The sequence below is a fragment of the Cervus elaphus genome, chromosome 2 (genome assembly GCF_910594005.1).
Source record: "Cervus elaphus chromosome 2, mCerEla1.1, whole genome shotgun sequence".
In the NCBI taxonomy this organism is placed as follows: Eukaryota; Metazoa; Chordata; class Mammalia; order Artiodactyla; family Cervidae; genus Cervus; species Cervus elaphus.
Window position 1 is genome coordinate 13,328,189 of NC_057816.1, and position 12,113 is coordinate 13,340,301.

The following is a 12,113-nucleotide window of genomic DNA, read 5'->3' on the forward strand; positions in this document are numbered from 1 at the left end:
TGTGAATTCCTGATGGAGAAAGATTTGGGGGAGGCTCTGGGGAGAGGGGGCAGAAACAGGTAGGACCAGGTTTAGGGGAAGGTGTCTGGCATAGATTTACTGGCTAAAACCCAGGGAAAAGGCAGTGGAGATACAAAGAGGACATGTGCACTGGGGATCTGGGGCCCTTTAAGGGGCAGCTGAGTAGGGCACTTCAGGCGCCCCTCTGGGTCTGCCACATAAGAGAAGGAAAGCTATCACGGCCGATGAAAATGAGATTGGGACCCCACAGTGCAGGCGTCCCTGAGTCAGAGCCCTTGCTGAGCGGCTCCAGAGGGTGTTTGTGACAGCCAGGTATGGGGGCAGACCCGGGAGGTTGTGGCGAGGCCCCACAATTTCTGGTAACCATGGCAGTCCTCTTTCCAGTCTGGAGCCCGCAGGGCAGGCTCCCAGCCCACCCCACAGCACAGGGCTCCAGGCCCTCCGAAACCTCCTCCTCTAGGACGCCCATGGCTTCCTGTGTCTGCTCGGGGTCGAGCCAGTCAGGCGGGGCTCGCCATGTGCTCACCATGGTGAAGAAGCTGCTCAGTGGTTCCTGGCGGAAGCCGGTCTTGCGGAGCTGCACCCTGAGCCCAGCTTGGGGTGCTGGTGGCCCTGGTGACATGCTGGCGTGTAGTGCCCGCTCCCGCAGGGGTGTGGGTCTGTTTCTCTGCCCTCCTCTCCCTGATAAATGGACGGGGCTTCAGGTCAGAGCAAGTCTGGGCAGGGTTTCTGAGGCTGCCACCTCACGGGCTGGTGACCACGAAGGACCTCGCCGAGGGGAGGAGCACCGCTCAGCCTGGGGACATGGTCTCAGCCAGGCTTGTGCAGGGCCTCACCTGAGGACTCCCCCCAGCTCTCCAGGGGGCCCCCTGTCAGCTCATCTGCGTAGCTTCTCTGCAGGACACACACGTGGAGGAGGCAGCGCAGGTCCATCTGGAATCGGTGTCTCAGGCTGGCCCTGGCTTTCCCGCTCCTCAGGCTGACTTTATTTGGGGGCCTCCTGGCGTGTCCAGCCTGTGTTCTGGCCTTACATTAGTGCACCTTAGAGGAGGTCTCTTGCCTCTGAATTCTGGGGATGAGCAGTTGGTTCTTTTGGTCCCTGCCTTCCTAGGAAGCCTCTGACTCTCCCCGCTCCCTCCCGGAGCTCCACACAATCCACAGTGGGCTCTTCCCGCTCGTCACATGTCCCTTTAGTGCCAGCTCCCCACCTGCCTCCACCACAGAGGCTCTTGGGTTAAGGTTTCGTGAGGCATCTGGATCAGAGTGCTTTGCTCAGAGTTTGAACCTGGGTCCATCTGACTCTGGGCTTTCCAGGTGGCATTAGTTAGTGGTAAAGAATCTGCCTGCCAATGCAGGAGACTTAAGAGACACGGGTTCAATCCCTGGGTTGAGAAGATCCCCTGGAGAAGGGCATGGCAACCCACTTCAGTATTCTGGCCTGAGAATCCCATGGACAGAGGAGCCTGGCCAGCTACAGTCCATGGTGTCACACAGAGTGGGACATGACTGAAGCAACTTAGCAGGCACTTAACACGCCATCTGACTCTGATTGGGGGCTGAGTGTTGCCTGGCTTCCCCTCGGTAAGCAACAGGTTCCAGGAGCCCCTGGCCCAGCCCACCGGGAGCTGAGTGGCGGGTCTCATGGTCAGGTGTCTTGCCCTGTAGGTCCAGGATCTGCAGCTGGAGCGGGAGATGGCACTGGCCACCAACCGGAGCCTGGCTGAGCGGAACCTGGAGTTCCAGGGTCCCCTGGAGATCAGCCGCTCAAACCTCTCAGACAAGTACCAGGAGCTCCGGACGCTGGTGGAGCGGTGCCAGGAGCAGAAGGCGAAGCTGGGTAGGCGGCCAGCCTCGGGAATGTGCACGGGGGGTGCCTCTCTTCACTCAGGGTTCCCCATGGGACTGGGGGAGCTGCTGGACTCTCCTGGAAGAACAGAGTCCCTCTCCCTCCCCAGGACAAGAAGGGGCCAGCAGTTACGGCAGGTCACCACATCCCCAGCCTGGCTAAGTGCTTTAGCAGCCATCTCAGTGTAGGTCCTGTAGTAGTTCTTGTGTCGTAGATGAGAGGAGTGAGGCTCAGAGAGACGCGGGAGCTTGGCCAGGGCTCCTTGGCTACATAGAGGCAGAGTTGGGATTTGCATCTGGAGAGCCTGGTCTGGGCTTTCTGTGTCCCATCCTGCTGTCTGAGGAGGTGAGGGGCATCTGGTCCTCAAGGTGGAGAACTTGACACTCAGACAGAGGAAGTAACCCCATGGACAGCAGAACCAGATTAGGGTGGGTGGGCAGAGCCTAAGGCCTCCTGCTTTCCCAGCCAACATGGGGAGCCGGGGAGCCAGGGAGCCAGGGTCTGTTCACTGAGCTCCTGTCAGCTCAGAAAGCTGACCAGAGGGAACTGACCGAAGGGGGTTCTGCTGAGACCCCAGGGCAATTGCAGGGCCCCTGGCACATAGGACTCTTCAGGACCCTTGCAGAAACCTCAGCCTCTACCACAGCATCAAGAGGCACTTTTGAAATGTCAACCTTTCTACCCTCCCTTCCAGAGAAGTTCTCCTCAGCACTGCAGCTAGGGACCTTGTTGGACCTTCTGCAGATTGAAAGCATGAAGATTGAAGAAGAGTCCGAGGTGAGACAGCAGTTGACACCTGGTCTTCCTTGCAGAGTCAGCCCCTGGAGCAGATGAACACTGACCAGGTGACCACTGGCTCCACGGTCACTAGCACGGCCCAGCCCAGGGGCTGTGGGGCCTGGCAGCGTCTTCCACCCAGAGCCTGTCTGCGCACAGAGAGTGAAAAGAGGCCAGAGGGCAGCAGAAGAGACCAGGCAGCCCCAGGAGAGGGGAGAAGCCAGGGGTCCGGCTCACCGGGAGCAGGAGCTCTTATCCTGAGTACCCGCGTCTGCAGGGCGCAGGACCCAGGCTCTGTTAGATGGCAGAGGTGAATGGTCACTCCACCTGTAGTCCCCGTGGAGGCCCTTTTGGAGGCAGGGAACAGAAACCCAGTCTAACTAGTTGAAGCGGAAATGAACGATGGATGGCAGAGCTGTGGGGCAGCTGCAGGCCTTGGGGGAGGGCAGTGAGCAGGTACCTTCGAGGGCTGAAGCCAGGCTGCCAACCCCTCCCTCTCCTGGCAGCTCTCTCCTGCTTCCCTCTGGGCCCATCTTTATTCTCCGTGGGCAGACTGGCTCTCTCCACATCTCACTGCTCTCTGCCAGGCCCCTCAGCCCCTGGGCTGGGCTGTGCTAGTGACCAGGGAGCCAGTGTTCATCTGGTCAATCGACACCCAGTTCAACATCTGCCATGAGCCTGGCTTGATGCCGGGGTGGGGAACAGTGGTGGCCGTGACAGGTGGTCCCCACCATCCGGAAGCTGACATCCTGGTGGGGGAGACAGGATAAATTAAACGCGTGCTTGTGTAATAATATATCACCAGTAAGAAGAGCTGTAGAGAGAAATTCCCAAAGCGGGGGACGAAGAAGGCAGCTCCTGCAGCCTGGCTGGGGTGGGGGTGGGGGCTGCAGCTGACCTCTGACCCGGCGGTATTCAGGTGGCCTCCATCCCGGCAGACCCAATGCCACTGGAGCTTGTGTCTTCCAGGCCATGGCTGAGAAGTTCCTGGAGGGCGAGGTGCCCCTGGACACGTTCCTGGAGAATTTCTCCTCCATGAGAACACTGTCCCATCTGCGCCGGGTTCGCGTGGAGAAGCTCCAGGATGTGATGAGAAAGCCCAGGGCCTCCCTGGAGCCGGCCGGGGACGCCCCACCTCCCCGCCCGCCCCCGCCACTGCGCCCCGACCCCCAGGCGACGCCCCCGCCAGCCGAAGACGCTCAGCCACAGCCGCCGCCGCAGCCTCCAGTGGTCCCGCCCTACCCTTTGCCCTACAGCCCCTCTCCAGGCATGCCCGTGGGCCCTCCCGCCCAAGGAGCGCTCCAGCCGGCCCCCTTCCCCGTGGTGTCCCAGCCCTCCTTTTCCTACAGTGGGCCTTTGGGGCCCCCCTACCCCACAGCCCAGCCGGGAGCGAGGGCCCCTTCAGGCTACTCCTGGTCCCCACAGAGGAGCATGCCGCCCCGGCCGGGCTATGCCGTGGCCCCCGCTGGTGCCTCTGGGCCTGGGTACCCTGTGATGGGGGGCCGGGCCCCCAGTCCTGGTTATCCGCAGCAGCCCCCCTACCTCTCAACAGGAGGAAAACCTCCGTATCCCACACAGCCCCAGCCCTCAGGCCCCCTCCAGCCCCCCTACCCCCCCGGGCCCGCTCCTCCCTATGGGTTCCCCCCGCCTCAGGGCCCCACCTGGCCTGGCTATTAGGCACAGTCCCGGCCCTCGGCCCTTGCCTGCTCCCACCTGTACCACAACCTTCAGCCCACCCCTTGCTGAGACTCGAGGCTAATGGGAAGTGGAGTTGGCTGCCTGCAGACGTGGGTCGCGCCAGGGAGCCTGAGGGGCCCGGCTGGGAGCGCACAGGCCTGGGAGGGCTGGCCGGCAGTGTGACTGACTCGGCTGCACCGGCGGTCCCGGGGCCCGCGGGCCTTCCAGGGGAAGAAGCGCCCGGCTCCCGTGGCTGGCTGTCGCTTTCCTGGTGCGCGCCAAGCAGGGCGTTCAGTCCTCCCCGTGGGTGCCCGCGCCTGTGGACGTCTCCTCGTGACTGCACTCACTCACGGACTCACGGACGCCCGAACCCAGTGAGGAGTTATCTCAGCGAGGGGCTGGCCAGCCCCTGCTCACCCCCTCCCTCTTCTCTTGGATTTAGCAAGTGCAACCACGGTGCCCACGCCAAGAGAGGCAGCTCCCTGTGTCTCTTGGTGCGTTCAAGGATGGCCCACCACACGCTCCATGGCAGAGTTGGATCAGGGGAAGAGAACAGAGTTAGGCAAAACAATGAGTGATTTTTACATCACATAAAGCCATAACAGGACCCTGACAGACTGATGTCAGGTCAGCTTGTCCTGTGTGCTGCCGTTTGAACAACAGCAGCAGTGCCCGTGCAGGGAGCAGGCCGAGGATTGTGGAGGCGAATCCCAGACCTTGCTGGCTCTGGTTGGAGAATCCAGGGGCTGCCTTGGACCCTCTGGCTGGAGGAGAGGAGGCAGTTCTGGTCCAGAAGACTGTGGTCACATCAGGGGCTCATTTAGGAGCAGAAGACCAGGTTGCCTCCCCGGCCACCTCTCTTGTCTGGGGTCTCCCTGCTTCTAGTTGACTTCTGTGGCTCACCCCCATCCTGTCCACTCCTTTAGTGCCTTGAATCTCATCCACGGCAGCCCCCTCCCTTCCTTTGACTCCCTCCTGTAACTCTTCACGAGCCCCTAAAACCCTCCTAAGAGACATCAAAATATGCCCTAACAGTTACTTCCCCTGTGGTGCTTTGTAAAACACCATCACTATGTCGGAGTCATTTCTTTGCATCTCTCTTATCTTCAGAATGTAAAGGGCAGAGACTGTGACTCTGAGCCACACACAGCCCCCACCACGCTGGGGGCTTTCAGCACCCAGTTCAGTAATAAAAATGACAATAGACCAAAGGGGGTTGTGGTGAATGGAGCATTACCTTGGTTGTTATCAGATGTGAACCAGGTCTCAAGGGCAGACTCTGGAGCTGCTATCTGTTAGGAAGTCATATGTGCCTTGAATTGTCCATTACCCGAGTACCCAGCACCTGGTGGGCCTGGGGTGCTGGGGGCCAAAGAGGAAACTCGACCTTCTGGTGCCTGCCCCTCCCGCCCTGCCCCGCCCCACCTGGCCCGCGTGCCATCAGTGGGTGTGTGCGATGAGATGCTCAGTCAGCCCCATTGGTCTCTGACCGGTTGTGCTTGCTTCTCATAAGTTATTTATACAGAGAAATCACTAATGGACTCTACTGGTCCGAGTACTCCTGTACTGGACGAGCGATCGCTGGTATGTTTGTACAATTAATTGCCATAATAAACTTTGATGAGTTACGAATAGTGCGGCTAGTGTCAGTCGCTCAGTCGTGTCCGGCTCTTTGCAACCCCATGGACTGTAGCCCGCCAGGCTCTTCTGTCCATGAAGCTGCAGTGAATTTAAGAAGTGGCTGCCTGTGGGAGACATCGATTTTGTCAACTGAAAGGAAAACGCACAGCGTAAGACTTGTGGATTTCAGTTTTACTTGGAGACCTTATGGCAGATTATAGCCTGAGGAACAAACCCTCAGTACCTCTGAAAAGCTGCCCCAAAGAGGTAGGCCAGAAGCCAGTACATGTACTTTGACTCGAGAATAGGTGCTAGCAAGCACCTCTAGGTGTCACCCTACGGTCGTTTTAGCTCCTTTATGTGTCTCCGTCTCTCCCTCTAGCAATCTAAAACCACTGTGGGCATGCAGATCCCTGGATGGCCAGTCTTCATGTGAGGGTCCCTGGACTAGCTAGTTTTTAAAAGGAACAAGTGGATTTCCCTATGGGACTGCTGGATATTATGAGGATTCGCCTTCACCAGTTCTGTTCATTTCTCAGTTGCCTGAGAAAGTCATGACTAGGTGGTGAGAGCTATGTCCCTTATCTTTGGAGCTGAAAGCCCTTGTATGGTATCTTCACTTTTGTCCTGACAAACCCCATTAAGCTGCCAATTTGATGAAAGATGGCAGGCCAACTGCCTGCCTAATCACCCCATCCAAACCTCAGTGTCTCTCAACTGGACAATTTTCTCAGTGTTTTCAGCTGAGCCCTTTCTTTGTATCTTTCAACTGAGAAATCAGGTAACTTTTTATCTGCTACCAAATTGAACACAGGATTGTCAGCCAAGATGAGAGCTCTGAGACTCAGGAGAGAGTCACCCAGTATTCTGGACTAGTGAGGCAGACAGGCTCAAAGGGCCCTTGGTGGTACCAGGGCTGCAGATCCTTGGAGAATATCAGGTGAAGGAGACAAGTCTGCTGTGGGTCCCTTTGTGGTTACCAAAACTGTTAACTGAAAGAAAAATGCACAGTGTAAGAGCTGTGGGTTTGTTTTATTGAGGCACCTTACTATAGGACTGTTACTCAGGAAACAGCCTCTCAGTGGCTCAGAGAAGCCAGTATGGTTTTGGCTTGGGAATGCATGCAGTCGGGCACATATCTTGGTTAAAAAGAAAAAAATGTGACTGTTAGTTGTGATGATCAGATGGCTCAGTTAATGATTTTAGTGTTTTTCTATACATAAAAAGTGAAAGTGAAAGTCACTCAGTCGTGTCTGACTCTTTGCAACCTCATGGACTGTACTGTCCATGGAATTCTCCAGGCCAGAATACTGGAGTGAGTGTAGCCTTTCCCTTCTCCAGGGGATCTTGCCAACCCAGGGATCAAACCCAGGTCTCCTGCATTGCAGGGGGATTCTTTTTTTTTTTTAATTTATTTTAATTGGAGGCTAATTACTTTACAATATTGTAGTGGTTTTGTCATTCATTGACATGAATCAGCTATGGGTGTACATGTTCCCCATCCTGAACCTCCCTCCCACCTCCCTCCCCATCCCGTCCCTCAGGGTCATCCCAGTGCACCAGCCCTGAGCACCCTGTCTCATGCATCGAACCTGGACTGGCGATCTGTTTCACATATGATAATATACATGTTTCAATGCTATTCTCTCAAATCATCCCACCCTCGGCTTCTCCCACAGAGTCCAAAAGACTGTTCTCTACATCTGTCTTTTTTGCTGTCTCACATATAGGGTTATCGTTACCATCTTTCTAAATTCCATATATATGCATTAGTATACTGTATTGGTGTTTTTCTTTCTGGCTTACTTCACTCTATAATAGGCTCCAGTTTCATCCACCTCATTAGAACTGATTCAAATGTATTCTTTTTAATGGCTGAGTAATAGTCCATTGTGTATATGTACCACAGCTTTCTTATCCATTTGTCTGCTGATGGACATCTTGCAGGGGGATTCTTTACTGCCTGAGCCACCAGGGAAGCCCAAGAATACTGGAGTGGGTAGCCTTTCCCTTCTCCAGCAGATCTTCCTGACCCAGGAATCGAACTGGGGTCTCCTGCATTGCAGGCAGATTCTTTACCAACTGAGCTAAGGTGCAAGAATCTGGGTTCATTAAAATTTTTTTCTGGGACTTCGTGGTGGTCCAGAGGTTAACAGTCTGCCTGCCAATGCCGGGGACACAGGTTAGATCCTAGGTCCAGGAATTAAGATCCCACATGCCTCAGGGCAACTAAGCCCACTTACCACAACTACCGAGCCCTCACACCCTAGAGTCCAAGCTGCACAAGAGAGGCCACTGCAATGAGAAGCATGGATACTGCAACTAAAGAGGAGCCCCCACTCGCCAAAAATAAAGAAAGCCTGCACCAGCAATGAAGAGCCTGTGTGCCGCAATGAAGACCCAGTACGGCCAAAAATGAATGGACAAACGAAGCTATGATTTGAAAAGAAAAAACCTCAGCGTGTTTTTCCAAAGTATGGAGTACCTTATCCTGTTTTTCATCCTGAATGCCTTTCAGGGCGCACTGGCTAATGACTTAATCCTTGTAGAACTGGGCAGTGTTCTTTGTTTTGCGATTTCTTCTACAGCCTTCAGGGTCATGCTCTGCTGAAAGGCCTGTTTGATTCACAGAGCCCCATCTTTCTGCATATCGTCTCTTGAGCCGCTGCCCTCCTCTATTCCTTCACTCCCGGAGTGGGGGGAGGGGGGGGCTGGCTCTTCCAGTGTTTCCCTTTCCGGCTTTTGCACTCTGGCTTTGTTTCCTTCCATCCGAGGCATTTTCACGCTGGAGCCTGCACGCTTGCGGTGTCCTGGGTGCAGAGCTTGGGCGGTGCAAGGCCACAGATGCCCACTAGGTGGCGCGAGAGCCTCATTGGCGCACAGGAGGGGCCTCATTACTGCCACCTGCTGGGCTGACCAGGACTGTCAGCCTGTCCGCCTGTCTAGGATCCCCAGCAGGGGTGAGAGTCTTCGCATCCCATTTCTAAACGGGGATCGAGGGGCAGCAGGCTGCTAAACTGGCTATGGAGCCAAGCTGTCTTCTGCCACCACCTAGCCTGCCTCCCTCTCCAGCTGACCCTGAGCTCAGCTCAGTCATCGTGAGCCCTGGGAAGGCATTTCTGCCTTTCAGCCAGAAGAGCAGCTTTGGTGGAGTCAGGAGACCAGGCTTCTGATGGACCCTTGAATCATCCCTTCTGTTTTTCCTTCCCTGCAAAGTGTTCTCATCAGGACAGGCTGCCTGTGGATGATGCCCAGAGATGCTGAGAGTCATCAGTCTTGAATATTCAACAGGGCCACACCTTGTATTAACCTTTGATGTGCAGTTATCTCAAGGGCTCCTCTCAGCAGCCCTTTGGCCCCCCAAGTTTAAACAAAGGGAGGAGACTGCAGGGTGGGTGGTTCAGTGACCTGGGGGCGTCAGGATGAGACTTGCACCCAGCTCTGATCTGGCTGCTGAGATACCTTTGTGGTTCCAGAAGTCATCAGGCCTCCTCGAGACACCACAGTCCTGAGAAAAGCCTGGGGAGCCTAAGCTGCGAACCCACCTACACTCTGGTCAGAGGCTTACTGTCCCTTCGCCCCCTCCTGAACTCTGACCTTGCCTTGAAAGTGTGTTGGGGCCTGGGGATGTCAGAGCACCAGGGAGAGCTAGGAGACCCCTGGGCTGTGTAGGAAGAAGCTGAGAATCTCACAGGGTGGGGTGGGGGCACAATCAAGTTAGGGCCTTGGGTTGGTCCCAAAGTGGTGGCCAGGGGCACCCAGGGGCTGGAGAGAGGAAGCGCCACTTTCTAAGTGGCTTGATGGAGAGTGAGGCTGGTCACTCGGGGCGGGCTGCCCCTGCTGCTCTTCACTCTGGCTCTCAGGCCCTCCCCCCGCCCCCACCTCCGCCCTGCATCCACCACATGAAATCACTGGGCATCCTCTGCCAGACCGCAGTGGGCCTCTCACTGTGTGTGGGCTGCACGGGGCCAGACCCCAAGTGTCAAGTTCAGAGCTTCACAGAGATTCCTCGCTTGGTGAGAAGGACGCTTAGCTCTGTTAGCTGCCACGAGGCCATCTGAAATGTCCTTTTAGGGTAGTCCCACCCAGCACTCCCAGACCCTAGAGGCATGACCGGTTTGGGCCTAGACCTGGCTCTTGCTTGTTGGAGTGAGCTGGTCTTTTAGGGTCCCCAGTGTCCTGGACGTAGCACGAGGAGAATGTGCTAGAATCTGGTTGCCCATGAGAGTCAGGTGGATGATATGATTCAGGGGAGTGGGCCGGGGTCGGGGGGTTACACAGGTGGGTGCCACCCTCTCTGGCCGATGTAGAATGGTGAGGGATGGGGGTGGGGGCTGCAGTGTGGACCCAGGGTTGGGCCCGGGTCACATCAGGGCATCCTCCAAGTCTGAGGGAGACCCCGTGAGCTTCTCATCACAGGAACAGCACTGACCAGCAGCCTGTGGGCTGTGTCTGCCCACCACAGCTGGACCTGGACAGAAGCACCTCCAAGGCTCGGATAGCTCCCACTCAGTTGCTTAACCAAATGTTCCTTCTGGAGATGTATCACCCGACCCCCTTTCTGCTCAAAGGCAGTTTTTTGGGGGGAAGTGTGTTTTTAAAGTAGGCCGAGATAGCTATGAGGCCAGTGAATGGGGGCCAAGCTAGAGATGCAAGAGCTTTTGCCCAGAAAGGGACTGGTAAGAGACATTTGGTGCCCCAGGCCCTTTGCACCCCAGTTCCCTTTGGAGGATCCTCCCTTCTGAGGAGGGTCTACAGGACTGGAGTCTCTGCAGGTGACTTGTAGCCCCCAGGTGACTGGGTGTCCCTGTTTCCGAATTCCTGGCATGGGCAGAGGTAGAGCCATGCCCTGGGCTCTCCCATGATGAAGTCCTCAGTAGGGGGTGGGCGGGAGGTCTGCTCGGAGGGTGTCGGTGGGGACAGGGGGCTGGCCTGGCTCTCTGGCATGCTCATGCCAGAGCTCATGCCAGAGCCCCTCATTCTGTGAGCACACCCCTCACCCCCGCCATGTCCTTCTAGAAACTTCCTTTTGCTCTTCCAGAGTTGGCTTTTGCGACTTGGACCATTGATATCTGTTGCTCCCAGTGGACATGGGGCCAAATCATGTGGAGAAAGGCCCCAGGCCCAAAATGTCTTCTCAGGTCACTGTCTGATTCCCAGGGGGGGCAAAGAAACCTGAGCCAGCCTCTCCCTTCACTAGACCCTTAAGTTCCAGGTCAGATATTCTCCTCTGGCATGTCATTAAGAAAACCTGGGCACTGCAGGGTTAAGTATGTCTAGGCTCTTTGGGCCCATATAGTCAAAGCTATGGTTTTTCTAGTAGTCATTTATGGATGTGAGAGTTGGATCATAAAGAAGGCTGAGTGCCGAAGAATTGATGCTTTCGAATTGTGGTGCTAGAGAAGACTCCTGAGAGTCCCTTGGACAGCAAGAAGATCAAACCAGTCAAATCTTAAAGAAAATCAATCCTGAATATTCATTGGAAGGACTGATGCTGAAGCTGAAGCTCCAGTACTTTGGCCACCTGACACAAACAGCCAACTCATTGGAAAAGAGACCCTGATGCTGGGAAAGATTGAAGGCAGGAGGAGAACGGACTGCAGGGGATGAGATGGTTGGAAGGCATCATCGACTCAATGGACGTGAGTTTCAGCAAGCTCCGGGAGATAGTGAAGGACAGGGAAGCCTGGTGTGCTGCAGTCTGTGGGGTCACAAAGAGTTGGACACAACTGAGCAACTGAACAACAAAGGCTCTCTGCAGGGTAGAGGGGACCATTTAAGCTAAGGGAATGATTTAGCCCAAGGAAATGTTCAGTCCTGGTCTCTGACTCTCAGGTTAGAAGGTTACCTAATTGGCAGAAACTACTTTGCACTTTTAATAACTGTGTGAACCCAAACCCCACACTGGCTAGAATTTACTAGGTGCCCGCTCTGTGCAGGGCCCTGAGGTGGGCCTGGTGCCCTTCAGGATTGACAGCCAGTGTCCCTGCTCTCTGTCAAGCGAGGGCCCAGACGGAGGGCTGGTGACAGGCTCTGGGTCAGGCGGCCACAGGCAGCCAGGGCGCCAACACACGTGCTGGCCGGCAGCTGCTGTGCCCTGCTAGGTGGTCCTGTCTCAGGAATGAAGCCCTCCAACCACGAGGCTGCAGAGCCCCCTGCCCCCGGTAGGTGC

At 56.0% G+C, this 12,113-nt stretch overlaps 1 protein-coding gene across 1 annotated transcript in view; it reads left to right on the forward strand.

The window, feature by feature from the left end:
* VPS37C (VPS37C subunit of ESCRT-I) overlaps window positions 1–5,952 on the forward strand; it is a 30,099-nt gene extending 24,147 nt beyond the window's left edge. Inside the window, exons 3-5 of the mRNA XM_043872695.1 lie at window positions 1,687–1,858; window positions 2,562–2,644; window positions 3,614–5,952. Of these exons, the coding sequence (XP_043728630.1) occupies window positions 1,687–1,858; window positions 2,562–2,644; window positions 3,614–4,321 (963 nt within the window). The 3' untranslated portion in view covers window positions 4,322–5,952. The remainder of the gene's footprint in view (window positions 1–1,686; window positions 1,859–2,561; window positions 2,645–3,613) is intronic.
* The last annotated feature ends 6,161 nt before the right edge of the window (window positions 5,953–12,113 follow it).